The sequence below is a fragment of the Mesoplodon mirus genome (assembly GCF_964341445.2).
Source record: "Mesoplodon mirus genome assembly, chromosome: 6".
Taxonomy (NCBI): domain Eukaryota; kingdom Metazoa; phylum Chordata; class Mammalia; order Artiodactyla; family Ziphiidae; genus Mesoplodon; species Mesoplodon mirus.
Window position 1 is genome coordinate 101,001,734 of NC_138982.1, and position 27,874 is coordinate 101,029,607.

The window sequence follows — 27,874 nt, forward strand, 5'->3', positions numbered from 1 at the left end:
CCTCAATTGTAAGATCAGATTTTTTATGGCCAATATTATAGTACTTACAGTAACATTTGAAAATGCCACCCGTGGGGGATTTTGGTTTTTTTTTTTTAATATAAATTCATTTATTTATTTTTGGCTGCATTAGGTCTTCGTTGCTGCGCAGGGTCTTTCTCTAGTTGCGGTGAGCGGGGGCTACTCTTGGACGTGGTGTGCGGGCTTCTCACTGCAGTGGCTTCTCTTGTTGCAGAGCATGGACTCTAGGCGCGTGGGCTTCAGTAGTTGTGGTGCGCAGGCTCAGTAGTTGTGGCTCACAGGCTCTAGAGCGCAGGCTCAGTAGTTGTGGCACATGGGCCTAGTTGCTCTGCGTCTTGTGGGATCCTTCCCGGACCAGGGCTCGAACCCATGTTGCCTGCATTGGCAGGTGGATTCTTACGCACTGCACCACCAGGGAAGTCCCTACCGTTGGTTTTTGACATTGACTTTTTCTGTAGCCAGCGCCATCCTTTCTGAAGCCCGAATTACTTTACAGCAAACTCAGCTTCAGCAGCCCAGCTGCAGCCTATGGCTGTGTGGTATGAGGGAAAGATCACATTGAACAGCTGTGCCTTTTGCGCCTCAAAGAAGTTATCAGAAAAATCAAACAAGACTGGTACGGTGCAAACATATGCTGGGATTAACACAACAGAGTCCATATTTATTGTCTAGGTCTGGGTTAAATCCGCTACTAGTTTTGTCCCCCTTACACCACTTTCAAGTATGTCAGTCATTTCTGTTTCTGATCTAATAGTTATACACTCTCTTTAGAGATGCAGGCTAGTTAGTGATAATTATCACTGTCTCCCAGTGATAATTATTGTTCAAAAGATGCCAATTCTTTCCACTCCTACCTCTTCTGACAGCTTTTGATTCCAGCCTTATAACCTCCACTGTTCTCTTCACCCCTTGTCCCCCTCCCTCCCCATAGCCTTTGGTTATAGTCAGACATGAAAATGGAAAGGGAGACGACTAGCTCACCACTTTTGTCCAGCTGGCTTGTTTGCATCCCACAGCACTCTTCTCTGGTGCACCCTAGGTAAGCTTTCCATTTGAAGATGCGATTTCATCATGTGGACAACTGGTTTTTCATGAAAATGCCACTTAAATCCAGAAAAAGCTTGACTCTTCTTAAAGGTTTACTCATTCATGTCTTTCCTAATTGACCTCCAATAAACTTGGAAATTTTAATGAATAAATTAAACCAGGCAAAAAGATGTTTTAAGAATTTTCCCCCTCTTGAGCTTGCCTAGTTCAGCTTCTTTGTATAAACTTTATTTCTTTAAAATAATGCAGTCACCAGACTTTAGGAATCGCATTCTTTCTTTGGTTATTTACTTATCCAGAGTTTCATATTTATCCTATTTCTTTCGACTTAAAAAAATCTTCATTCTACCAAACTACTCATCATAATCATGGTTTAACTTAACTGTAGGAAAAAAATGCTTAATTAAGCCAGTATGATCTTAGATTTCCCTAATCATCCATGCTTAGGGTCTGGTTTAAGATTCCAGTCAGGTTCCTTAGGTAGAACAAAAAGGAACCAATCAATCATCCAGAGAGGGAGATACAGAGGCCTGAAGTGGTTCCAGTATGCCACATTCAAGGCACCGCTGCATGCCAGCTCCCCACCAATTTACAGGAGGCAGATAAACCTCTCAAAATGTCATGTTACATTCAAAATCTGCTGTGGTAAACTAAATCCCCTTACTTATTAGGAAGTCACATCCCTTCAAAAGTCTAAGATGAAGTAACTATAAAAAGATACTTAAAAACACCTCAGAAAACTAGCTTATTTTTAAAACAATGCAATGAAAAATTCACTCTCCCTGATATCTTACCATGTCGTGGTTTCCATAAATTAAATATATTCACAGAAATTAAGCTGGTGGTTATGAAGCACCAGGCAGCAACAGACTTAATTTCTTGACAAGTACATCCAACATATTTAAAAATAAACTAAAAATTGCAGTGTAAAAATAAAACTAATACTGTTAGCATCATCTTCTGAGTCTGTAGGGTCAATCTTGAGTCAAGTCGATTACAAAGTTTTTTTCTATAATGTCCTTCAAAAAGAGCTGCTCTGCAGTCACATTGTGATATGCATTCTAAAGAAGAAAAATAAAATAAAATCACCATCTATCCCAATCTCAAGATGTTAACAACAGCAGCAACGGAATATGCTGTATCTAAAAAGCTTAATTAAAAACTCAAGTAACAAGTGGCATGGACTTTTAACTTATCTTTCTCATTTCTTTTTCATTGCTCATTCTTGCGCCAGAGCTTTCCCTAAAGCCCACTCTTCCCACTTAAACCATCACATAAGAGGCTCCCTCACATCATCTTCTAGTCTACTGAATTATGGTATAAATCTAGAAACCAGAATTTGAAAGTGTTAAGCTCTAACCTGAATAATACCACTTTTTCAGCTTATATAGTATTTAGGGATGAAGATTTAAGGGGACTGGTTTCATGTCATGGGATATATATCCATATACTTAACAGCAAATCATTCACAGTTCAATATTTTAAATGTACAGGTAACATTTCAATCCTATCACTGTGCCACTAATCTAAGTTATAATTAGGAAAATAGGAAATTCCTTCCCATTTAATCAATTAAAGTCAAAATCTTAAGGATCAAATCCACCACCATTAATCCCCATTCAAGAGAAGAATGATCTAGTATAAAGGTTTACAACTTTTCTGACCATGAAGATTCTTTCATGAGGTTAAAATATTATGGACCTTCTCATCGACTTAACTGAAAAACTACATGAAAATAATTCGTTGTGATTATGGCCATGCTTTTAGGTGAATTTGAAATATCTCAAACAGCAGGTTTCTATATATTCAAATAGTGCAAATATGATACAGTATCTAGGGTAAGGCTTGGTCCTTATATAGGTTTGATGAGTTTCTCCCAAGGGTCTGAGGCCAACAGATTGGGAACTGCTGCTATAGTAAGAACTCTGGACCTGAGTCCTAATTTCAGCACGTGCTATCTCTGTAAACCCTTATCAAGCCATCATCCCCTCAAAACCTGTTCCCTCAGTAAAATGACAGGGTGAAAAAGGAGAATATAGTTTTCCAACTCTAAAGATAAAAGATTATATCAAAGTGTGTATATATATATTTTGTTTGTTTGTTTGTTTGTTTTACCTTATTCATCAAAGACATGGTGGCATTCCCAAAGTAGTGCAAAGGACTCTTGAGGTCAGAAAAGTTGTACTTAAAACCAGCAAGGTGAACTTCATGACATATGTGAAATGCCAATGTAATGGCAATAATTCCTGTTGTTGGGTGTTTGGGTTTCTGGGGGAGGAAATGAAAATTTAGGGAAAAAATCCAAACAAGGTACCTGTTTCCAAAACATTTGGTGACCTAATCTTATAAAATAGCATCTTCTGAACATTTAATGAGGACAGAAATACTTCAGTTAAATCCTTGTCATGCCCTAAGGCTCAAGCCCCAAACAGTTAATATCCTAACTCTGAATATAAAGTGTTGCTTGAAATCTTAGAAAGTCTCTCAGGTAAAACTTAACTGCAGTACTAGTCCAGAAGACAGCTAGCAAATGAAGCCTTTAAGGAAAAGGATGCTGCTGCCTTGTTTTTAAAAAACACGCCGAAGTCAAGCAACTTGTGGAAAAAGCAAAGCCTGAGAATGTTAAACCCATGTATGAAACGTAAGGACAGCTTAATTCACTAATGGATAAGATCATGCTAAAAGGCTTCAAATAATTTAGCCTTAAAATGGTTCCATTTTATAATGCTGATAATTTAGCTCTAGGGAAAGACGGCTTTAATTAAGTAACTTCAATAACAAATTGCCATGGTAATGATCTGACTAGAAAATAAAGATTCTAGATGTATATACAGATTAAAGTCACAATCTCAATTTTGTTTTTAAATTGATTATAATTTTAACTAAATTTTAACTAAAAAGAAAGAAACCAAGCATCCCCTTCACATGTACATATATCCTGAAAAACACTATAATAGATGTTTGGCAGAGGGTCTTGGCATTCAAAGTTTTCATTCTCGTTGGATGGCCTTCAGAGGCAAAAACAAGATATATCTTAAATTTACTAATACAAAAATTCAAGGAGATTTTCTTTTGATTAAATGTTTCTTACAGATCCCATGGAAATTACATATGATTAGTTATGATTTTGAGAAAAAGAAAAAAATCAGAGCAGCACAATAAAATCAGATAAACTCCAGGAAGCAAATCTGTCTGAAAGCCTAACAGCCTTTTTTTTTTTTAAGTCTTTTTTTTTCCTTAACATCTTTATTGGAGTATAATTGCTTTACAATGGTGTGCTAGTTTCTGCTGTACAACAAAGTGAATCAGCTATATGCATATACATATATCCCCATATCTCCTCCCTCTTGCGTCTCCCTCCCACCTTCCCTATCCCACCACTGTAGGTCATCACAAAGCTTGGAGCTGATCTCCCTGTGCTGTGCAGCTGCTTCCCACTAGCCATCCATTTGACATTTCACTCCCCTAGTAAGTTTCCGTTCCTACTCTCCAAGATGACAGTTTCATACCTTTCTATCCAACAGCTCTACCCTTCCTCCTACTTTGTCAGTTTAATCCTTATTTTTCTTAGAAAACAGAATCGATCAGACAAGAGCTACATCATCTTCCCAATTCCAAATCTACCTTCGTCTTTAACCATATTTTCAATGCTCACTCCCATGTGGATGAGATGTCCCTGTTCCTACCTACGGCCAACCTCTCCACTCGTGCACTCTATTTTATCACATTTCTTTTCTCAACAATTTCGCTTTCACAAGTATCACCTTTCTCTCTTCATCATCAATATTTCCCTCTATTGAATCATCCCCTTCAGCACACAAATATATCATCTATCTTTCTTTAAAATAAAAAAAACCTTCTTGAGCCTACATCTTCCAACCATTTCTCTGCTTTCTTTTCTAGCAAAACTCCATTAAAGATTTGCCTCCGCTCACTCATGTCCCATGTTCTCTCTCTTTAACCCAGTTCAGTCAGGCTGTCTTTCTCTTTCTTACCCTTGTCCATATCAATATGACCTCCATGTTTCCAGGACCGCATCTGACATAGCTGACCTCTCTGAAATACAGCTGTGTCCCTCCCTTGGCTTCTGGGACACTGTGTCCTACTAGAACTTCAGTCTACTTACAACTAGTTCTAGGATCATCTCTAAGTAAGACCAGGGTCTTCCTGTGCACCACCTAAAACAAAAATCAAGGAACAAATCTGATCTTACTTCACGTAGGAAAGTAAGAGCTGGAAAGTCACAAAATATACATTCAGAAGCTGTCCTTTCCCCTCAAAATTACTACGAAATAGGGTTTAAATTTAAACTATTTATGCTTTTAGACGTGGGAATTCCACTTCCAGATGTCCTTCCTACAGAAATCACACAAGTGTGCAGAAAATCTCTATAAGTACATGTATTTCTACATTACCTATAGAGGATAAAAGCTGGATTTAAAACTAAAGGTCTATAAATAGGGGAAGTGTTAATTAAATGGAGAGGGGAAATAGCAGAACAGTATCTATAGTATAATCACAATTATACTGAACAAACAAAAAGTGCTTGTGTTTGTAAATGAATAGACAAGAGTCTATGCAAACAATAAATGCTGGAGAGGGTGTGGAGAAAAGGGAACCCTCTTGCACTGTTGGTGGGAATGTAAATTGATACAGCCACTATGGAGAACAGTAGGGAGGTTCCTTAAAAACTAAAAATAGAACTACCGTATGCCCCAGCAATCCCACTCCTGGGCATATACTCTGAGAAAACCATAATTCAAAAAAATACATGTACCCCAGTGTTCACTGCAGCACTATTTACAATAGCCAGGACATGGAAGCAACCTAAGTGTCCATCAACAGATGAATGGATAAAGAAGATGTGGTACATATATACAATGGAATATTACTCATCCATAAAAAGGAATGAACTAGTGCTATTTGCAGAGACATGGATGGACCTAGAGACTGTCATACAGAGGGAAGTTAAGTCAGAAAGAGAAAAACAAATATCGTATAATACAGCTTATATGTGGAATCTAGAAAAATGGTATAGATGAACTTACTCCCAAAGCAGAAATAGAGACACAGATGTAGAGAACAAACATGGATACCAAGGGGGGAAGGGGGGATGGGATGAATTGAGACATTGGGATTGACATATATAATTACTATGTATGAAACAGATAACTAATGAGAACCTACTGTATAGCACAGGGGACTCTACTCAGTGCTCTGTGGTGACCTAAATGGGAAGGAAATCAAAAAAAGAGGGGATATATGTATAGGTATAACTGATTCACTTTGCTGTACAGCAGAAACTAACACATTATAAAGCAACTATACTCCAATAAAAATTAACTTTAAAAAAACAAGTGCTTGTGTTTGTAAATGCATAGACAAGAGTCTAGAAGGATATAAAAGGCAATAAAGCTTGGGAGATAACCTGAGTTATGGAGAGAAGAGAAAAGGATGATTTCCTTTTCTTAAAAAATACTCCTTTGTAAAAGCTGTTTGATTTTAAGCATGTAATATTTTAGAATTTCTTTATCATGGTGAAGAAAAGATACAAAATACATGTTTATTTCTTTGGATTTTACCCAATTACAAAAGGGAAAGCCTCATTTCAGCTGAGATATCACATTACACAGTTACTCAAGCTTCAAGTGAAAAACATAGCCTGCCACTGTATGGGTCTAAAGAGTATTTTTTCCCTAAGGAATGTAGACAAACAGGGCTGCAAGAGTCAGAGTCAATGAGATTCCTTATAATTAAAAAGAATTAGGGACTTCCCTGGTGGCGCAGTGGTTAAGAATCCACCTGCCAATGCAGGGGACAGGGGTTCGAGCCCTGGTTCAGGAAGATCCCACATGCCGTGGAGCAACTAAGCCTGTGCGCCACAACTACTGAGCCCACAAGCCACAACTACTGAAGCCCGCGCACCTAGAGCCCGTGTTCTGCAACAAAAGGAGCCACCACAATGAGAAGCCCGCGCACCCTCCCCTGCTCACCGCAACTAGAGAAAGCAAGTGGGCAGCAACAAAGACCCAACACAGCCAAAAATAACTGGTTGATTAATTAATTAATGACAGAACACACCCCCACACTTAAGGTTCTTTTCCTTGCAACCTGAAAAACATAAAGCTAAAATCCAAAGATATGTGATTTCACTAACCCAGGCCAGTTTCCAAAAGCCCCAAGGACCCTCTGTCCCACCCCAGTGAGGTCTTTAGTTTGAAACTGTGCAAAAGAAAATACATACCTGATTTTTGGGAAACACTTTCGGGAAATGAAGCAGTTCATAAGCTGCTGTTCTGATAATGAAAGGATCTAATATTCTGATTTGATAAGGTTTATAAATCAGATTTAATGCTGGTTTCTTCCAAAAACCATTAGTGTTCTGAAATAAAGAAAATAGAAAATACAACTTGTTGTTGTCTCTTTTTTTTTATGAAAAAAAAATGAAGGTAATTGGAAGCCAGATCAATTTTGCCAACTTACTATTTTGCCACCTGTCAACAATTCCCACAGCCACTTTAAATCAAGCGGCTTAAAAGCAGTGAGAATCACCGTAGTATTAGGATCATTGTGATTGGGATCTGAAAAAACAGATTCTGGATAAAAAAGTCGGAAGGTAGTCCTTCTCCCAACTTCCTCTTCATGTCCTAAAATAGGACCATTATTCATTCTGTGGGTAGTAAAACACACAAGATATGTAGGCCAAGCGCAGTACGGGTCATGTCCATCACAGTTCTCAGAGCTTTCAGAGCTGGACAAACACTGTCAGCCGTGTAGCCAGGGCTCTAAAGCCACACGGCAATCCGTCAGTCTTTCACACGTAACAGCCAAGGAAATAACCCTTTCGTGAAACAGCTATTTGATCAAAGGCAGAAACATTCATTTGTGTTTGAAAATTAACTGCGGGGACACTGATAATTCATTCTTACCTCCAGAAAAACTGAAGACAAAATGAAACAAATGGGAACATAAAACCACAGAATACTCAAGCTAAAAGAGACGTGGGAGGACATCCAGACAAAACCCCTTGTGTTTGTAGATGAGGGCCCCAATGTACATAAAGTTACTTGCCCAGGGTTACACAATCATGTAGCAGGTGGACGTGTCTCAGTGACTGACAGGCAAGAGTCACAGTTAAGGTGATTTGAAAACCCACCAAAATTGTTGTGCTCTGAAATAAAGTAACAACATAAAATTGCTATATTTATACCCAAGCACAACCAAATGAATGACTGTCTCTGGCGTGAACCAAAGAACCACAAAGGATCCAGTGTTGGGTTTGTGGATACTCAAAGCCAAGGTTAGACATATACTATTTATGCACACACCATGAAGGTGTGCTATGAAAAGGAACGCATTGTTCCCAAAACACTGTCCCCTAGGAGATAAATACTGTTAGACCCTTTGCCACTGACTGGCAGCCTTAGTGACACCTGAAATGACTTTCATAATGTCTTTAAGGGCATTTTCCCACAAGGGCCTGGTGTGGTTCTAGGTGACCAGATTTTAGACAATTATAAAGAAATTTGTGAGTGCTTCAACATTGTTTTGTGGATACATTTTCACAGCTTCCTCAAAATGAATAATCCACAGAAAATAAGGTGACCACACTATGCAGAAACCCTCAGCCTGTAACCCAGCAAAACGCCCAAGCACTGCCAGGTCATCCTAATGCATTGCCCAGTGCGAAGCTTTCCCACTCTACAGAAGACTATTCATAGCCATTCCCAACACACACAAACTTTATCCCGGATAACGACCTGACTTCACCCTTTCAATGAGAAAACAGAACTCGAAATGTCCACATTTCCCCACCGTTACATCTATGGGACTGCCAGCTTTCCCTTCCACTGCAGAGACAACCACACTGGTGTTCTGGACCCCATCCCCTCTCTTGTTACCACACCAACCTCCTTATTCATTTCCATCAGTTTACTAATATGCTTTAGAATCTATAAAAGGAAACAAAATAGAAAATCTCCTTTGAGTCCATAATCATCTCCAGCAACTATCTCATTTCTCAACTCCACAGTGAAATTTCTCTAGAGTTGCTTCTACTGGTTTCTCCACTTTCTCACCTGTCATTCTCTCCTCAAACCACTCCACTTGGGCTTCTCCCCCGCACCGTGCCTCCAAGTCTTCTTCTGTCAAGAGGAACAGTGAGCTTCAGCTTGCCAGTCCAATGGTGAACTCTGTCCTTATCTTACACGACCTCTCACCAGCCTTTGTCATGCTTGAAACCTCCCTCTGTCTTAAAACACTGTGCTCTCTTGGCTTTTGTGATCACCTTCTCCTGTCTTTCTTCCTACCTCACTGGTAGATCCTCTCCAACTCTTTAACTCCTTTTTCTTTGCTCAACCTTTAAGTTTTGACTACTTCAAAGCTCAGTCCTGGGCCCTCTTCTCTGTCTCTCCCTGGGAAATCTCACCCAGTCCATGGTTTAAGTACAACTTACAGGCTGTTTGCAATGAAGATTTTAACCTGTTTATCTAACTGCCTACTTGACTTATCCACTGCAAATCTAATAAGCAGATCAAACCTGGTATGTTCAAACAGTAATCTTGATTCTCCTCTAAACCTGTTCCTACCCTAGTCCTCCCCAACTCAATGAATGGTACCACTATCCAGCCAATCTCTTAAGCTGAAAACCCAAGAGGAGGTATCCTGCATTCCTTTATTCCCATCTCTGCTCACATCGAATGCATCAGAACAGCCTGATAACTCTAACAAGACATGCCTCAATCTAGCCCCTTATCTCCTTCCACGCCATGACAATCCTGTTGCAAAGCCACCATTCTCTACCCAAATGCAGCAACCTAACTGGCCTCTTCATTTCCACAGCTTGTCCTTCCTGTTTCATTGTCCATGCCGTCACCAGGGTATTTTAAAGACATAACCAGATAGAGTTGCTCTCTTGCTTAACAATTTTCAAAAGTTTTCTGTTATACTTAAAATAAAACGCAAGCTCTAATCGTAGTTTACAAAGTCCTACACAGCCTGCTCCTTACCTACCTCTTCAGCTGCCAAGTGCACCGCCTCCCCAGCCTGCTGCCCTCCAATCTCACTGGTTTTCTTGCTACCGCTCTTAAACCTAGCATCATACCCTCCTGAAGACCTGCAGTAAACATCCTCTCTGTCTGTATTCCCTAGTCTTCATATGGCCGGTACTGTGTGGTCTTAGGTCTAGTTTAGATGTCTCCCCTTCAAAACAGTCATCCATTCAAACATAGCCACTCAGTCATTCTCTATCACACACGTTTTCATTGTTTGCATGGCATGTATTACTACATTTCTTTATTTAATTGCTGTTTTCTTCCCCTCGTTAGAAGGTAAGCTCCACAGGGAGCAGGAACATCGTTCTTTTTCGCTGCTGCAGCCCCAGAACTGTGCTAGCACTAGAGCTGGAACCGTGCCTGGAATATTAGGGGGGTTTCATAAACATTTGCTAAAGAAATGACCTGAAATCTAGGCCTGCTCCAGCCAACAACTCGAGTAATGTGTAATGTACTTAAACATACTACAGCAACTCTACTTCCTTTTAAAACACAGCGGTACTAAAGCAGAAAACTGTACTCTTTTGAAACAATTCCAGGTTAGCAAACAGAAGATATATTTACCTTATTATTACATCATAGGAGTCAATTTTTTCTCCTAACGTCTTATTCTTCAAAACTCCTCCATTACCAACCACCACACATTTTTTACATGGCACACTGTTGGGCAAATGACAAGAGAGAGATTGAGCCATCTTTTACAAAACTGGGTGATTCCAAGAACCCATTCGTACTTTGAGGAACCCAATACAAGATTTCACTTGTTGCACAAGTAGAAAAAGAACCAGTTGTAACTTACAGGTCTAGGGATGTATTAGAAAGATAGAAGATTCAAGAAATAACATTCCATAGGAAGTATATCATCGTTAGCAACTATTAATGCATATCAGTTCACATACATCCCCTCATTTGATTCTCATAACCACCCACTGAGTTAAGTAAGCCTGATATTCCCATTTTACAAATGAAGAAAGAGATTCAAAAAGCTGTTAGGTGACATTTCAAAGTCATACTCCAAAGAGGTAAAATTAGGATTGAGTCCAGACCTTTGGACGACAAAAATACCCCTCAATATAGGATTCTGCATGTTAATGTTGATACAAGTGTGTTTCATGTTAGATGTGTATGTATTTTCCATCAGCGTTACCCATTCCCCTGAGATCCCAGCTCTGGGCTACTGCTGCCTCTTATAAGTTTGGAGACAGTATAGAATCTGGTTGGCAAAGTGCAGCTTCTTGTATCTGCCCGCGCTCACTTCAATTCCCTGAACAGGTACTGGTTCCTGGAGCTTAACCAATACAAATGAAAAGTTTACTGTGTGCTCCTGGCAAACAGCTTTGAAGTAGGACATGAAGTGGGACTTCCCGTTGCTGGCCGCAATCAGCCTAGGCCAGTGGATTATCTACTGTTCAGCTCTCAGCCAACGTGGCCTGGCCCTCAACATAATAAAAGCCATATATGACAAACCCACAGCAAACATCATTCTTAATGGTGAAAAACTGAAAGCATTTCCTCTAAGACCAGGATCAAGACAAGGATGTCCATTCTCACCACTTTTATTCAACATAGTTTTGGAAGTCCTAGCCACAGCAATCAGAAAAGAAAAAGGGATAAGAGGAATCCAAATTGAAAAGAAGAAGTAAAATTGTCACTGTTTGCAGGTGATGTGATACTATACATAGAAAATCCTAAAGATGCTACCAGAAAACTACTAGAGCCCATCAATAAATTTGGTAAAGTTGCAGCATATAAAATTACCACACAGAAATCTCTTGCATTCCTATACAGTAACAACGAAAGATCCAAAAGAGAAGTTACGGAAACAATCCCATTTACCATTGCAAAAGAAAAGAATATAATACCTAGGAATAAACCTACCTAAGGAGGCAAAACACCTGTACTCAGAAAACTATAAGACACTGATGAAAGAAATCAAAGATGACACAAACAGATGGAGGGATGTACCATGTTCTTGGACTGGAAGAATCAATAATGTGAAAATGACTATACTACCCAAAGCAATCTACAGATTCAATGCAATCCCTATCAAATTATCAATAACATTTTCCACAGAATTAGAACAAAAAATTTTACAATTTGTATGAAAACACAAAAGACCCCAAATAGCCAGGGCAATCTTGAGAAAGAAAAACGAAGCTGGAGGTATCAGGCTCCCTGACTTCAAACTATACTATGAAGTTACAGTAATCAAAACAGTATGGTACTGGCACAAAAAAAGAAATATAGGTCAGTGGGGCTTCCCTGGTGGTGCAGTGGTTGAGAGTCCGCCTGCCGATGCAGGGGACACAGGTTCGTGCCCTGGTCCAGGAAGATCCCACATGCCGCGGAGTGGCTAGACCCATGAGCCATGGCCGCTGAACCTGCGCATCTGGAGCCTGTGCTCCACAACGGGAGAGGCCACAACAGTGAGAGGCCCGTGTACCGCAAAAAAAAAAAAAAAGAAAAGAAATATAGGTCAGTGGAACAGGAAAGAAAGTCTAGAGATAACCCACGCACCTATGGTCACCTAATCTATGAGGAGGCAAAAAATATACAATGGAGAAAAGACAGCCTCTTCAATAAGTGGTGCTGGGAAAACTGGACAGCTACATGTGAAACAATGAAATCAGAACATTCTGTAACACCATACACAAAAATAAACTCCAAATGGATTAAAGACCTAAGTGTAAGACCAGATACTGTAAAACTCTTAGAGGAAAACATAGGCAGAACATTCTCTGACACAAATCGCAGGAAGATCTTTTTTTGATCCACCTCCTAGAGTAATGAAAATAAAAACAAAAATAAACAAATGGGACCTAATTAAACTTAAAAGCTTTTGCACAGCAAAGGAAACCGTAAACAAAACAAAAAGACAACCCACAGAATGGGAGAAAATATTTGCAAATGAAGCAACCGACAAGGGATTAATCTCCAAAATAAACAGCTCATGCATCTCGATATCAAAAAAACAACCCAATCAAATGAGCAGAAGATCTAAATAGACATTTCTCCAAAGAAGACATGCAGATGTCCAAGAGGCACATGAAAAGATGCTCAACGTTGCTAATTATTAGAGAAATGCCAATCAAAACTACAATGAGGTATCACCTCACACCAGTCAGAATGGCCATCATCAAAACATCTACAAACAATAAATGCTGGAGAGGGTGTGGAGGAAAGGAAAGCCTCCTACACTGTTGGTGGGAATATAAATTGGTGCAGCCACTATGGAGAACAGTATGGACGTTCCTTAAAAAACTAAAAACAGAACTACCATATGATCCAGCAATCCCACTCCTGGGCATATATCCAGAGAAAATCAAAATTCAAAAAGATGCATGTACCCCAATGTTAACTGCAGCATTATTTACAATAGCCAGGACATGGAAGCAACCATCAGTGAAGGAATGGATAAAGACGTGGTATACACACAGACACAGACAGACAGACAGACAGACAGACAGACACACACACACACACACAAAATGAATATTACTCAGCCATAGAAAAGAATGAAATGATGCCATTTGCAGCAACATGATGGACCTAGAGATTGTCATACTGAGTGAAGTAAGTCAGACAGAGAAAGACAAAAATATCATATGATATCACTTATATGTGGAGTCTAAAAAAGTGGTACAAATGAACCTATTTATAATACAGAAAAAGAGTCACAGCTGTAGAAAACAAACTTATGGTTACCAAGGGGGAGAGGGGCCGGGAAGGGACAAATTGGGAGATTGGGACTGACGTATAGACACTACGACATATAAAATAGATAACTCATAAGAACCTACTGTACAGCACAGGGAACTCTACTCAATACTCTGTAATGACCTATAAGGGAAAAGAATCTAAAAAAGAGTGGATGTATGTCTATATATAACTGATTCACTTTGCTGTACACCTGAAACTAACACAACATGGCAAATCAACTATACTCCAATAAAAATTAATTTTAAAATAATGGCCTGGCCCATCCAACTCCAAGCTCTCACCACCACTCGGCCAGGCCTGGAGAAATGACAAAACAGATCATGTCCTTCTCCTCTCGGAGACAAAACTACAGAGGAGAAGGCTGTTGAGATTGTCCTTGCAGGGCCCTCATGACATGGAAGTATGAAGAAAAAACTGTTTCTCTAAGAACCATGAAATCAGCAGACCAGATGAACTCCAGACCGTAAGGCTCTTAGGAAATTAATCAGTAGCAAAATTGCACAAATGCTGTAGAATATTTAAACATAGAGAACACAGCAATACAGGAACTACTGAAAGGAGCCAGGAGTTGGCCCTGTCAGGTTAAGGAGAGACAAGATACACATTCCTACACATGTAAATTTCCCTTTTTTGTTTAGAATTTATTTAGTTCATCTATTTGCTTGATGTTTTTACACCTTAAACTTTTTTTTTTTTTTTTTTTTTTTTTGCGGTACGCGGGCCTCTCACTGTTGTGGCCTCTCCCGTTGAGGAGCACAGGCTCCGGACGCGCAGGCTCAGCGGCCATGGCTCACGGGCCCAGCCGCTCCGCGGCATGTGGGATCTTCCCGGACCGGGGAACGAACCCGTGTCCCCTGCATCGGCAGGCGGACTCCCAACCACCGTACCACCAGGGAAGCCTTACAAACTTTTTAGAAACACTTTTCTTATGTTTTGAGACTTTCAGCTCCCAAATATTAAAAAGTCATGCATTATCAGTGTCTACTTTGTTACAAAAACAAGAAGATCCAGGGTTTCACAGATGGTACTGATGGGGGCTGGGGGGCAACCACCCAACAGGCCCTCCTTGGGTCTGTACCCCCAAGACCTCCTATGATGGACATGCCACAATGTGTTCTAGAGAAGTTTCTTTCCTAAGTCTGCTCGTCTTTAACTATGAAAGGAACATTTCTAGGTGCTCTTATATACGAGTTTGACATAAATCCCAATTCCAGGAAGCTACTCTGTCCACGGTGCTCTGCAGCCAGGGGGCACGGAGAAGGTGGGGATGCTGGTCAACTTTAAAACCCTTTTCTGTCTGGGTCTGCGGCCCTCCTCCTGAGCAGACCTAGCCCATGAGGGCTGTACAGCAGGGAGCAATTCCCACGCACACAGCTTGCGTGGTTCCTCCTTCCATGACCTTACGGCCAGTTTAATGCAAAACCAGAGGCTGAACCTCCAGATGCTGCTCCGTCTCCCTGCCAGGACGCTAAGTGAAGCTGGGCACCAGGGAGGGAGTGGCTAGGAATGGACAGGATGGAAATAACAGCTCTGTTCCTGTGAGTTCACCTGTGTGGAGGTGAAGGAGGAATATCTATAATTTATGGCATGTAGACTAACCCTCTCCCTTCAGAGAAGGCTGGAGGCCACTCCCCTCCCAGCAACCATCCTGGACTGGGGTCCCCAGCCTGAACCAGGCTTGCCTGACTCCAATACCACCGAACATGCCGGGGCGTGGCCAGGAGCACAGGCCACCACTGTGTGTCCCCAGAGTTCTTATCTTGGAACCTCAACAAAGGACTCCTGCCCCGCAGGCCTAATCTCTGAAGTTGACCCCAGAAAGAGGGAACCCAGCTCAGTCCCAGACACAGCCAATTCCATAAACACTCAGCCAGAAGTTTCCCTCAGTGTTATCTGTGTCAGGCGGAATTACAGTTGATAATCAAGCCCCAGATCACATGTGGCCAAAAGAGCATCGCAATACAAGAAGCTACCATCCAGGGCTTCCCTGGTGGTGCAGTGGTTGAGAGTCCGCCTGCTGATGCAGGGGACACGGGTTCGTGCCCCGGTCTGGAAAGATCCCACATGCCGCGGAGCGGCTGGGCCCGTGAGCCATGGCCGCTGAGCCTGCGCGTCCGGAGCCTGTGCTCCACAACGGGAGAGGCCACAACAGTGAGAGGCCTGTGTACCGCAAAAAAATAAAATAAAAGAAGAAGCTACCATCTGTCATACTCAGGTCACATCCCTGGTCCCCTCTCAAACTCAAGGTCCTGAACCTCCTCTCACAAACCCTAACAAGCCTTCCAGCCAAAAGAAAAGGGGGAGTTAAGGGTGCAAGCAGATCTGTTTCACAGGAGCCCCAAGGATTGGTTACAGAGAGAGGGTTATTCCTTCTACTCAGCCTCCTCCCGCTTGGGAGAAATGGAAAGAAATCATATGGACACTGCCTCACTCAAGAGAATTCCAGTTCCAAAGACGCTTTATAGTTCCATGGTCACTGCATGTTTTAAATTTCACTTTCTGTTTTTTTCTCTGTCAGCTTTGTAGGGGGCAGGTGGAAAGGGGAGGGCCCTTCACCACAGGAAAAGTTTGCTGATGTCTTTAAAAGGAAATCTCGTCAATGAAATTTTACTTTTCCTCTTGGCAAGGGATATTGCAAAGATGCACACATTTTTCTGAATATCATACATGACACGAGAAACTCCTCAAGGGGTGTGCGTAAGACTACTCTTAGGCAATAACATCTTCTCTGCAGCTGGTATTCACAGCGCCCCCATGATGCTGGAAAATGTGAAATGGAACAGATCCACAGTCTGAACCACATACCCTGTAATTCACTGCTTCCTTCTCTCCACAGCAGGTACCCCCATATTACCAAAGGAGTGATTCATCCTCTCCTTGGCTTCATCCACCTGGCCTGGGCTCCTGGCTTCCCCTGTTTCCTTAGCATGAATCAACAACTTCCAGTGTCCTTTGGGTGGCTGTATAACTTCAAGATATTTAATTAACACAACTTTCATTCACAAACAGCTGCAGTGAATTGTGAATCCCTCATGGGCAAGAATATTATATTTCTGCATCCTCTAATCTAAAAGTTTGTATTTATTTATATTTTATTTATAAATATATTTATATTTCTGCATTCTCCAATCTAAACCTTCCTGATTCACAGGTTGTGCATTTTAGAAACTGATTTGGTCGTCACCTTAAGTGTGACTTTGTAGCTGGAGAAACAGGTAGCTGTTCTTCCTTCCTCCACTCTGGAAACAGGTAGGGAAATCCATGTGCCTCAAATTGCTCACCCAGAAAACAAGATCATTCCAGAGTGCCTGAACCTGTTAATGGAAAATCTGGAAAGCTGCTGAAATAGTAATGCTAAGAGGTTACACTTCCCCTAGGTGAAAGCCATGTTTCTCAACAAGTCAGGCAGATCCAGAAGAGTTACTAGCCTGTGCAGAGTGAAACATCAACATCATCAATATAGAGAAAGTAAACTTGAACTGCCCACTTCCAGTGATCTGTGATCTGCCTTCTTTTCTAAATGCTGTACGACTCCTTTCAGCAGCATAGTATACATTAAAATGTATCACTCCATCTTCAATGTAGCAATCTCTGGCAGACCCCACTGGTCATATTCCCAACACCCATTACCTTTGCCGGCAGAGCCCTGCTTTCACAAGCCTAACAGTGGTGAGTACATTCCTGTGCCAATGGTTGGCTTAGATGTGGTCACATGAACCATCCCTGGGCAATAAGATATTAGGGAAGTCTGTTAAATGCCCTGGAAAAGATTTTACCCCCAGGAAGAGAATGGTTTGAGCAGAATACTGATTTTATCTACCCATCCTTTCTGCTTAGATACTGACATGCAATAACAAGGTTAGGGCGGCTGTAGTCATCTTGCACCTAAGAGGGAAAGCCAGAGAGAGCCACCAAGAAGCTGCCCTGACATTACTGAGCTGCCCTGACATCACTAATTCAATCCCATAACCAGAGCCAATCCATACAGACGTGCAGGTGGTACCCAGTACGTCGGCACTCCCTCCATTTGTGCAATCCAGTCTGTGCAGCCATACGTGGCCTGCTCTGCGAGCTAGATCCACAAACCTGATTCTATACATCTGAATCCACACATCTATGTGATATGGAAGATAATAAACATCCACTTAGATCAAATCACGCTTAGTTAGGAATAGTGCTACCTGCAACCCAGAGATCCTAAAACCCTGTGCATTGGAGCAGGCTGGAGATCTCACTGCTAGCTGTGGCTCCCCTACTCAGCACCTCTGGGAGCCTGGCCTCATGACCTAACCTCTTGGATCTCAGCATGCCCTTTTATGAAGTAAGGGAATCACTGAGGTCTCAAATGTTAACCTATGTCACACAGAGCCATCCATCAGTTCCTCCGGCATGTGTACCATGGTTTCCGTATCTCTCTCTATCCAACATCTGACCACAGCAGTTGCTACAGGACACGTATGAGTTCCTCTCTGCCACAAATGACTACGTTGTTGATGTAGAATCACAACCTCCCCTCACCCTCAAGTCCTCCTCCTGGCTGAAAATGCTGCCATGTAAAGAAACTGCAAAGCGGGAGGATGGCCAGAGCAGTGATGCAGACACTGATATCCCTTATAGAGCTTGGGCTCTTTTTAATAAATACACTGCTGACGTCTTAAGTTGTCAAAGACCATGCTCCCACCCTGGCTGGCTGCCAATGCAACCTGGCTCTGCCACTGCTGACATAATGGATTCTGCCTGGGTGAGCAACTAGGCAGCCTTCGCAAATCCCCATCCACTTAGCAAGCAACTGACTTAACACAGGTGCCTCCATTAAGTAAGATATTTATGTTTAGTTACTCTACAACCACCTATGCAGGACTCAAGCACTCTTCACAGAATCTGGCGTGCTTGTGGAACGCGATGGTGATGGCTGCGGGAGGAGAGCCGGTTCCTGTATTTTAAGGGAGAGCAGAGATTTTGTGACCCAGGATTTCGCTGCTCTGGCTGTGGGAGGATGGGCTCCCACTGAGGAGAAAGCGGCAATCCCCAGGACCAGGGTGCAAGCTGGTGCTACAGAGCTCCACGCACAGCCAGGAAGGGTCAGGACCTCATAACATGGGCACATTTTAGGTATTCTTTGTGATGCAATTCCCTTAAAATATCCTCAATCACTAGGGAAGTTTATAAAAAAGCACGGCCACATTGTGTGAGCTGTGCTTTGGAGATTAACAAGGAACCGAGTCCTGAGAAATCAACAGCGACAACGTAGGGAAACGATGGCAAGAGAACTAGAGGTGTGTCACTCCAAACCGTTTGTTCTAGGTGTGGCATCATGGTGCCTTCTGAACAAAGTGGCTAGAAAGGAATCTAGAGGGTACCTCGACCATCTCCCCTCTTTTTTTTTTTTTTTTTTTTTTTTTGAGGTACGCGGGCCTCTCACTGTTGTGGCCTCTCCCGTTGTGGAGCACAGGCTCCGGACGCGCAGGCTCAGTGGCCATGGCTCACGGGCCCAGCCACTCCGCGGCATGTGGGATCTTCCCGGACTGGGGCACGAACCCGTGTCCCCTGCATCGGCAGGTGGACTCTCAACCACTGCACCACCAGGGAAGCACCCCCCTTCTTAAAAGCTTTTTTTGAAATTGAAATATAATTCACACACCCTAAAATTCACCCATTTAAATAATAAAATTCAGCAGGTTTTAGCATATTCGCAAAGCTGCGCCACAATCACCATTATCCAATCCAGAACGTTTGCATCACCCGACAACGACACCCCACAGCCAGTAGCAGTCACTCTCCATCTCCACCCCCATCCCAACCCCTGTCTGTGGCACAACTAATCCACTTTCTATCTCTATAGATTTGTCTATCCTGGCCATTTCATATAAGTGGAGTCATACAATATGTGATCTTCTGTGACTGCTTTCACTGAGCAAAATGTTTTCAAGATTCACTCCTGCTCTAGCAGGAATCAGTACTGCGTTGCTTTGTATGGCTGAATTACATTCCATTGTATGGATACGCATTTAATTTATCCATTGAGCAGTTGCTGGACATTTGGTTGTTTCCACTCAGGGGCTATTATGAATGATGCTGCTCTGAACATTCGTGCACAAGTTTCACGTGGTCGTATGTTTTCAATTTAAGCTTTCTATTTTGAAGTAATTCTAGATTCACAGGAAGTTGCAAAAATAGTACTGAGAAGTCCTGTGTAACCTTCACCCAGTTTCTTCCAGTGGTTACACTGACTTAATTTATTAACTTAACTTTATTAACTAGTAAAGCTGACATTGGTATAATGTGCATATACAGATCCACCTCCTCTTTTGTAAAACCAAGGTTCAGAAACTCCGAAAGTTGCCCAAGGTCCCAGAGCAGTTACGCCTGACCTGCTGACTCTAGCAACTTTTCACCAGTACCGCCCCTCTATTTCCGATGGCCCATGCCCACCACCTGCCCCCCCTCCCCGACAAAAGAATAAAAACAAACTTTTCTAAGCTATCCTTTTCTATCCTTAGCATCGCTCCTCTGCTGCTGAAGTTCTGGTCAGACAGCTAGTTTGAGCATTCCCATAAAAGGAGGAACATGGAAAAGAAAACACGAAAAGATTAATCATTGTTTTTAAATGGTTTGTCTTTTTGGAACTAGCTAGAGGTGGTGGTTGCACAATACTGTCAATGTACTAAGTGCCACTGAATTGTTCTCTTTCAAACGGTTCATTTTATGTTGTGTGAATTTCACCTTAACAAGAAAAAAAAATGATTTGTCAACATTTCTTTGAGACTTTTTCTTTTTCCCATACTTAGGATCCTCTGGCTCAGCGGCAAATTACAGAGAAGGCCAACTGGCATATTCACTGTGCATGATCTTCAGGATGAGAGTTGAGAAAAGGAAATTTTTTCAGTGGTATCTATTCAGAGAAGAGTCTATCCAGATCATTTATCTTTAAGAGGCAAAAAAAAAAAAAAAAAAAGCCCACAAAAAACAAATGAAAAACCCTATTTAACGTACATCTGTTTTGGTGAATTTATACATGTACCCCGGAGATGTTTTAGTTTAGCCCTGTAAAAGTATTAAAAATGGTTTGAGGTTAAGGATAAAGGCAGAAGCCACATTACATAATGGGGGTGGGTGGGCGATCTATAGCCCTGAAAATCCTAAAGAATATACCCAAAAGAATTCACAGTTCCAGAACTCTCTTCCCCTTACCTCTTCAGATGACACTCAGCCTATGACATTTAATTGTGGAGTCTTCTGTTTTCGCACTGCTGGTTAAATGCAAAGGGAGGAACTGGAGAACAGTGGAAGTCTGGAGACCTCTTAACCTCTATGGACCTTGGTCCTCTCATCTTTAAAATGAGGGGATTCGGGCTTCCCTGGTGGCGCAGTGGTTGAGAGTCTGCCTGCCGATGCAGGGGACACGGGTTTGTGCCCCGGTCCGGGAGGATCCCACATGCCGCGGAGCGGCTGGGCCCGTGAGCCATGGCCACTGAGCCTGCGCGTCCGGAGCCTGTGCTCCGCAACGGGAGAGGCCACAGCAGTGAGAGGCCCGCGTACCGCAAAAAAATAAAATCAAATAAAGTGAGGGGATTGGACTAACGATCTCCATCCTCCTGCCTCTAACCCTCTCTGTGACTTTACTGTGCTTTTGGGTCTGGCCCTCAGTCCACACAACTGAGCAGGAACAGGTGAGGTGAGGTAACTGGGATTCTTTAGGGAACAGTTTAGCAGCCTCAATATTCACCCCATCCCAACCTGCTGTACCATTGCTCAGGAGAGAAACTCAGAAAGAATATAAAAGAAAAAGCCCAAGATTAACCCTCTATTAAAAATACATACCAAAAAGATAAATAAAATAATAAAATACAGTGGGGTATGTAAATGGCCTATCATGTGTTCTCATCTTTTCACAGGGAAAATTGAGAACTCCTATCACAAAATTTGGGCGAAAGGCAACCTTCTATAATGAAAATACTTTTTCTAACAGATGTGATTACATGAAGGGAGGCACATTATTACGATTATTACTAAGTGACCAAAAACTTTGAAAAAGAACAGATTTGGTGGGGGGTTGGGGGGGCGGGATGGAGGGGTTAGGGAAGAGGGGAGATAGAGCAAAGCAGCAGCATGGAATTGTCAAAACTCCGGGGCTCTTCCACACAGAGCTACAGCCAAACATGCACACTCCTGTTCCCTTCCCTCTTTATTTCTGGCCCAGGTTCTTCATGGTAGTGACTTTAGAAAAAGGCTTTCTCTGCCTCACTGAGTTACTTTACTCACGTTACCTACAAAGGTGGCATAAATAAGACCTCATAAGAAACCCCCGCTTCAAAATGATCTGCAACACCAATATGTTTCAACAGCTTTCATTTCCAAGAGAGAAACCACAGTTGGCTGCTTCAAGCACCGAGCTAGGTTGGTATAGTGTTACATAACTGACTTTAGAATCTTGCATATTTCCAGGCACAGAAATAGAAAATGGTGGACAACACTGGTAAAGACTGCTACTTGCCCCTCAGTAACTATGTTTCATTTGTCTCTTAAAATAGGACTCTCTCTCTCTCTCTCTCTCTCTCTCTCTCTCAGGTGGGTGCACAGCCACATGGAATAGAGGCTACATTTTCCAGTCCACCTTCCAGAAAGGCCTTGTGATTATACCCCTAGCCAATGGGATATAATTGGTGGTTGCTAGAAAATTTTTAACAATCAGTCCTCTTTGGGAGAGAGGGGGGTGATGGGGAAGCCCTAGTTTGCAGTGTTTGCCAGTTTCCATGGTATAAATATATTCCCACCACGGCTAATTTCAAGCTTCTACCTTGATGGCACTGAACACGGACTTGGGAAGAGCGGCAGCTCTCACAAGTTGGTACCAACAGGCTCCAGCACATCACTGGCTGTAATAAAGTGTTATATGTAATTTCTGGGAAATGTCCTTAAAGAAGGAGGCCAGTCTTAATGGCTGGGGGCATGCCCTTCCCTCTTCATCCTCCCTGCTGGCCAGAATGCACATATGACTGGTGAAGTCCAGCCGTCAGGTTGGACCATAAGGAGGAATAACAGAGTCACAATAGAGAAGCCCTGGTCTCTGATGATCAACAGCTGCTAAGCTGGCCTGAGATTGCTTACCTGCAGCCTTCATTTACATGACAATTGTAAGAAAGAGGAAAAGTTGTATCTTGCAAATGCAACTGATATTTGGAGTTTTCCCATTCACAGTAAAATCTATCCCAACCAAGGGCATCATGCATGCTATAAGTAAAGGATTCAGATTTGAAACAACAAAAAAAATGTTTGAACCTTTGTGGGAGGGACAAAGGGGATAGAAGGTGAACAGAACAGCCAAAGGGGGAAGGGACTTGAAAATGAGGTTCTCACCTCTCTCCACCTGAGCCCCTCCTCTCTGACCCACAGACCCCTACAGAGAGTGAGCAAGCCTCGGCCAGAAAGGCTTCCTCCTGGTACACGAGGGCCACAGCTCCCGGATCCACAGTGAGGGCTCAGGGAGGACTCCCCGACTAAGGGCGGTCCAGATCCTCTGCCAGAGAAGGACAGACAGTTCTCACACCTCTTTCTTCTACAGCATTTCCCCAGGCAGAGAGGAGAAATGGGAAATGTATAAGGTTATCTGGGGGGTAGACTAAGCTGACTCCGAGGCAGCGATAGGCAGGTTAGTGTATTCTGCCTTTCTGGGGTTTACTTAAAATATATTTATTGCTCAGGCATGGGCTGGCCTGTTATGATCTTTGGATTGTACTGTGAGTTTCAGACAAATGTAGAATGACTTACTTAAAATGTAGGTAAAACTTATTATTACACGTGAACTCCTCCTAAAAGTTAATATCTAAATGAAGATAATATTGTCACAAGTATATTCTTATCCACTTTCAAAACACTCTTTCTGAAGTCTCTAGGGACCAAGTTTGCACACATCACACAAGCAATTCAGCAATGCTGAGTGTCTAGTGCATCACTGTCCTCACTCTGGGAGGATCCTACAGGGATAGCCTCCATTCACTCTATACCTGCACAGTTTCTGCTTGTACCTTAATGGTACTTCCATCTCTTAACAACTTCAGACTCAAGAACCTTTGTGCAATCAGCATGATGTTCAGTGCTTCCTCACCACCCACACCCACCTCCCTCCCAATGCTAGTGATGCTGAGGACCTGACGTGGGTTGATGGTGGGATTGGGAGGCAGGAGGAAAGGGTGGGGAGCAGCCAGACCAAGTCAGCAAGAAGAGAGGAGGTAGCCTGGCTGAGGCACATACAGATGATGAATACCTGTGCAGGAAGAGGCTCTGAAAGCAACTAAATAAAGCACGGCTAGTTCTAAGATAAAAACCAGGCAATGACTGAAGCCTGCGCGCCTAGAGCCCGTGCTCCGCAACAAGAGAAGCCACTGCGATGAGAAGCCTGCACGCCGCAACGAAGAGTAGCCCCCGCTCGCCGCAACTAGAGAAAGCTCGTGCGCAGCAATGAAGACCCAACGCAGCCAAAAATAAATTAAAAAAAAAAAAAAAACAGGCAAGAACAAAAGTTCCAGTCACGTCCGATCAAGAATCCTGACAGTATCTCACATTTACAGGGCCAAGGATTTTTTTCAAAGCTTTGCAGATACCTGCTACAATTATTTAAGATATAACCATTATCACTGTTAAGTCAAACATCCAGCCCTGGATGGACCCACCCAGGTTCACATCCTGGCTCTGACATTTACCAGCTCTAACAAACTATATATGTTTGCCTGGCCTCAGTTTCTCAATTTAAAAAATGGAGATCATCGACCATACTTTGCAGGGTGGTTGTAAAAAGTTAGAGAGAATTGATAAAAAGCACACATGCCAAAGGTCTGCATAAAGCAATATCCTACAGATGAGAGCTGTATAAATTTTGGTTAGAAAAGAATATATATGGTTGCTGTGGATATGCAATCAAAAATTGAAATCGATTAGGTTGCTGGCATAGTTTTAAATTATAAAAAGTACAAACTGAAATGAACCAACATTATTACATAATCTACACCTCAATAATCTGGGCCCCTGACAGAGAAAACTTAGATAAATTCAGACAAAATCTAGCACTGCTCCTCCAGCTCTGTTCTGTAAACTATCTCCATTTTCACACCTCCGTCTACTGCCCCCATTTCTGCACCCACCAAAAAGCACCTCTATTCTCTTGGATAAGAGGGGGAATTCTGCCATTTTCCTTTTTAATGGAGGCCTCACAGCTGCAGATCACCCTTCTCATCCCACTGGACAACTGGCCAAATTCTAAAGTACAGCTTAAAACTTTGTGAAATAAGTCCACCTCTGTAAAATAAGTTGACTTGCTAAGAAGTCTGTCTTTGGCAACTCAATTCCTAAGGGGTTAAATGGACACCAAATTTTTCTAAAAACTAAACTGCCTTTTGTAGTCAGAAAATGTGTATCTAAGCAAGCTGATCACTTCCCTCAAATGTAATTCTGAATGAAAGGAAGAGAGCTGCTTCTGAAATCCAACATTCAAGTGAAACAGAAAAGATCCTCATGAACGAGCGGTTTAGAAGATGTATGGGAAGGTATGGGAACCATGCCATGGAAGGAGGCTGTCAGCTGATTAACAGGGAGTGTGAATTAATTCTTCAGTAACAACAACTTAGAAAAGATGAACATGGGTTAAAAATGTCCTGACTTGGGGGCTTCCCTGGTGGCACAGTGGTTGAGAGTCCGCCTGCGGATGCAGGGGACGCGGGTTCGTGCCCCGGTCCAGGAAAATCCCACATGCCGCGGAGCAGCTGGGCCCGTGAGCCATGGTCACTGAGCCTGCGCGTCCGGAGCCTGTGCTCCACAACGGGAGAGGCCACAACGGTGAGAGGCCGGCGTACAGCAAAAAAAAAAAAAGTCCTGACTTGGGACTAGCATGGCACATCATCAAGACTGTCTGCAATCTTTTGAGCCAACCAATTATGCAACTTCTAAACTATATTTGTAGTTTGTTTACTTCAAGTGTCATAGAAATAACTCCTAGGCATTTTATTTATGCACAAAAGCTATGGAATCTTCCTGGGTGAATATATTTTACACTGGGGTACATGTTTTGAATCAACTTAGCTAAAACTAAAAGTAAAACAGAAGCAAGAAAACAAACTCACTTGTCCAACTCATCAAAGAGATCACAACTCTGTAGTTTTGAAAGAGCAAGTCGAAAGTATTCGGCTAGAAAACAAATGGAGTATTAGGAATAAAAGCAATCATGACTTCTTAGGTGCACAGTAAACCGCCTTATCCAACGCCCTCCCCAAAGCCCACTTCAGACTGGAGTGGCCACCTGTGATTTATTCTGTGGTGAAAATTCATATTACAACCGCAATTAGCCAGCACTACTTAACAGGCGCACTCAAAATGGTAAATGCTCTAAGGACATTCTCCAAAAACCCCAGAAAAATAAGATGCTTAATCGAAAAACAATCATAACCAAAAATTAATCATATCAGATGATTCTGAAACTGACATTGGTATAGAAATCAATATCCTGCAACTTTAAACCTATTAGATTATCAAACTCTCTGCAATGTATTTTAAACACACACACACACACACACACACACACACACAGGATCAGGTGAATAAGAAAAGTCTAACTTGGGAAACTATAGGCTTGTCACCTCCTAGGCTTTCAGGGTCCCTCAAAATCTAGAATATAAAATTGTGCAAGGCAAAGCAGTTGTCAACAAGCAGAGGGAAAATCGTTTCATCATTAGTAAATGGAGTAATTCTCTCTAAATTTAGCAAAAATAAAATATCCTCTGATTGAATTAAAAGATTGACCAAGGACCTAGAATGTGCTGATGACATAAAATAAAACTCATAGGTAAAGAGGTGAAATGGGAAATAGGGAGGAAGTTAACCCATAGAGTTGTCTTGCTAATTCTGAATTGGAATAAAGTAAGGCATTGGAACTCATGAATAATACGGTGGCAAAACAAAAGTGAAAAGCAGTTTCTCAAAAACAAAAAAATCTACTTTTTTCATTCTTTTATTCCACACTGACTCAAAATTAATGGGGATTTATGTATTAAAATTTAATTCCTTTCTGGGCTTCCCTGGTGGCGCAGTGGTTGAGAGTCCGCCTGCCGATGCAGGGGACACAGGTTCGTGCCCCGGTCTGGGAGGATCCCACATGCCGCGGAGCGGCTGGGCCCGTGAGCCATGGCCGCTGGGCCTGCGCGTCCGGAGCCTGTGCTCCGCAGGGGGAGAGGCCACAGCAGTGAGAGGCCCGCCTACCGCAAAAAAAAAAAAAAAAAAAAAAAAAATTTAATTTCTTTCACCCAATCCCCAAATCATATCCTTAGGAATCATTATGAAACAGAAAGATTAAAAGGCCTTAAAATGATATAAACATGTGATTCACATCAAACACCACTCATATTAATAGGGCAGGGTAAGAATAATATTACTGACCTGATGTTCTTATCCCATAGGGCAAATCAAACTTATCACTACCATAGAAGGAAGCAGTATTTTTAAAATCAGCTGCACACAGAAAAGGGTGAAACTGATGAAACCTGGAAGAAAAGGATAAAGAATGATTTTCCCAAATGTGTATAATATTTGCATGTTTTTAAAATCACAACTGTAAATAACTATAGTACGTCATTCCTATTGTTGTATTAACTATACATGAATGTATAACTATTTTTAAGATTCTTTAAAAATCATCTTAAACACTACTTAAATATTACCTAGAATGGAATGTACACTGGATCTACACACCTGGAAGGGAAACGCTTTCCAAGTAGTAAAACCAAAATTATGTAACAGCTTTGGGTGGGGAGTAGGGGGGGCACAAAATTTACAAACCAGCAAACACCAGTGACAGCCATCTACAGGAAGAGACAAAGGAAGAAATAAGGGAAAGTAAAAGTACAGATGCTGATCCACTCCCAAAAGAAAAGGTACCATAAAGCTGTTGTCAGCTGTGAAAATAAAAACACACTGGGGCTTCCCTGGTGGCGCAGTGGTTGAGAGTCCGCCTGCCGATGAAGGGGACGCGGGTTCATGCCCTGGTCCGG

The 27,874-nt window shown here is 42.1% G+C and overlaps 1 protein-coding gene across 4 annotated transcripts in view; it reads right to left on the reverse strand.

Annotated features, from left to right (window-relative positions):
- ST3GAL6 (ST3 beta-galactoside alpha-2,3-sialyltransferase 6) overlaps positions 1-27,874 on the reverse strand; it is an 80,025-nt gene that overhangs the window by 411 nt on the left and 51,740 nt on the right. The window contains exons 5-13 of one of the 4 annotated variants that reach the window (XM_082625049.1): positions 27,576-27,685; positions 27,264-27,367; positions 25,955-26,018; positions 10,686-10,781; positions 7,552-7,738; positions 7,313-7,450; positions 3,184-3,336; positions 1,003-2,129; positions 49-553 (exon numbers count right to left, since the gene is read on the reverse strand). In XM_082625049.1, coding sequence (XP_082481175.1) covers positions 2,043-2,129; positions 3,184-3,336; positions 7,313-7,450; positions 7,552-7,738; positions 10,686-10,781; positions 25,955-26,018; positions 27,264-27,367; positions 27,576-27,685 — 939 coding nt within the window. In that variant the 3' untranslated portion in view covers positions 49-553; positions 1,003-2,042. Of the gene's footprint in view, positions 1-48; positions 554-1,002; positions 2,130-3,183; positions 3,337-7,312; positions 7,451-7,551; positions 7,739-9,146; positions 9,189-10,685; positions 10,782-25,954; positions 26,019-27,263; positions 27,368-27,575; positions 27,686-27,874 lie in introns of those variants that run through there. The other 3 variants (XM_082625047.1, XM_082625048.1, XM_082625050.1) reach the window with 3 other exon arrangements.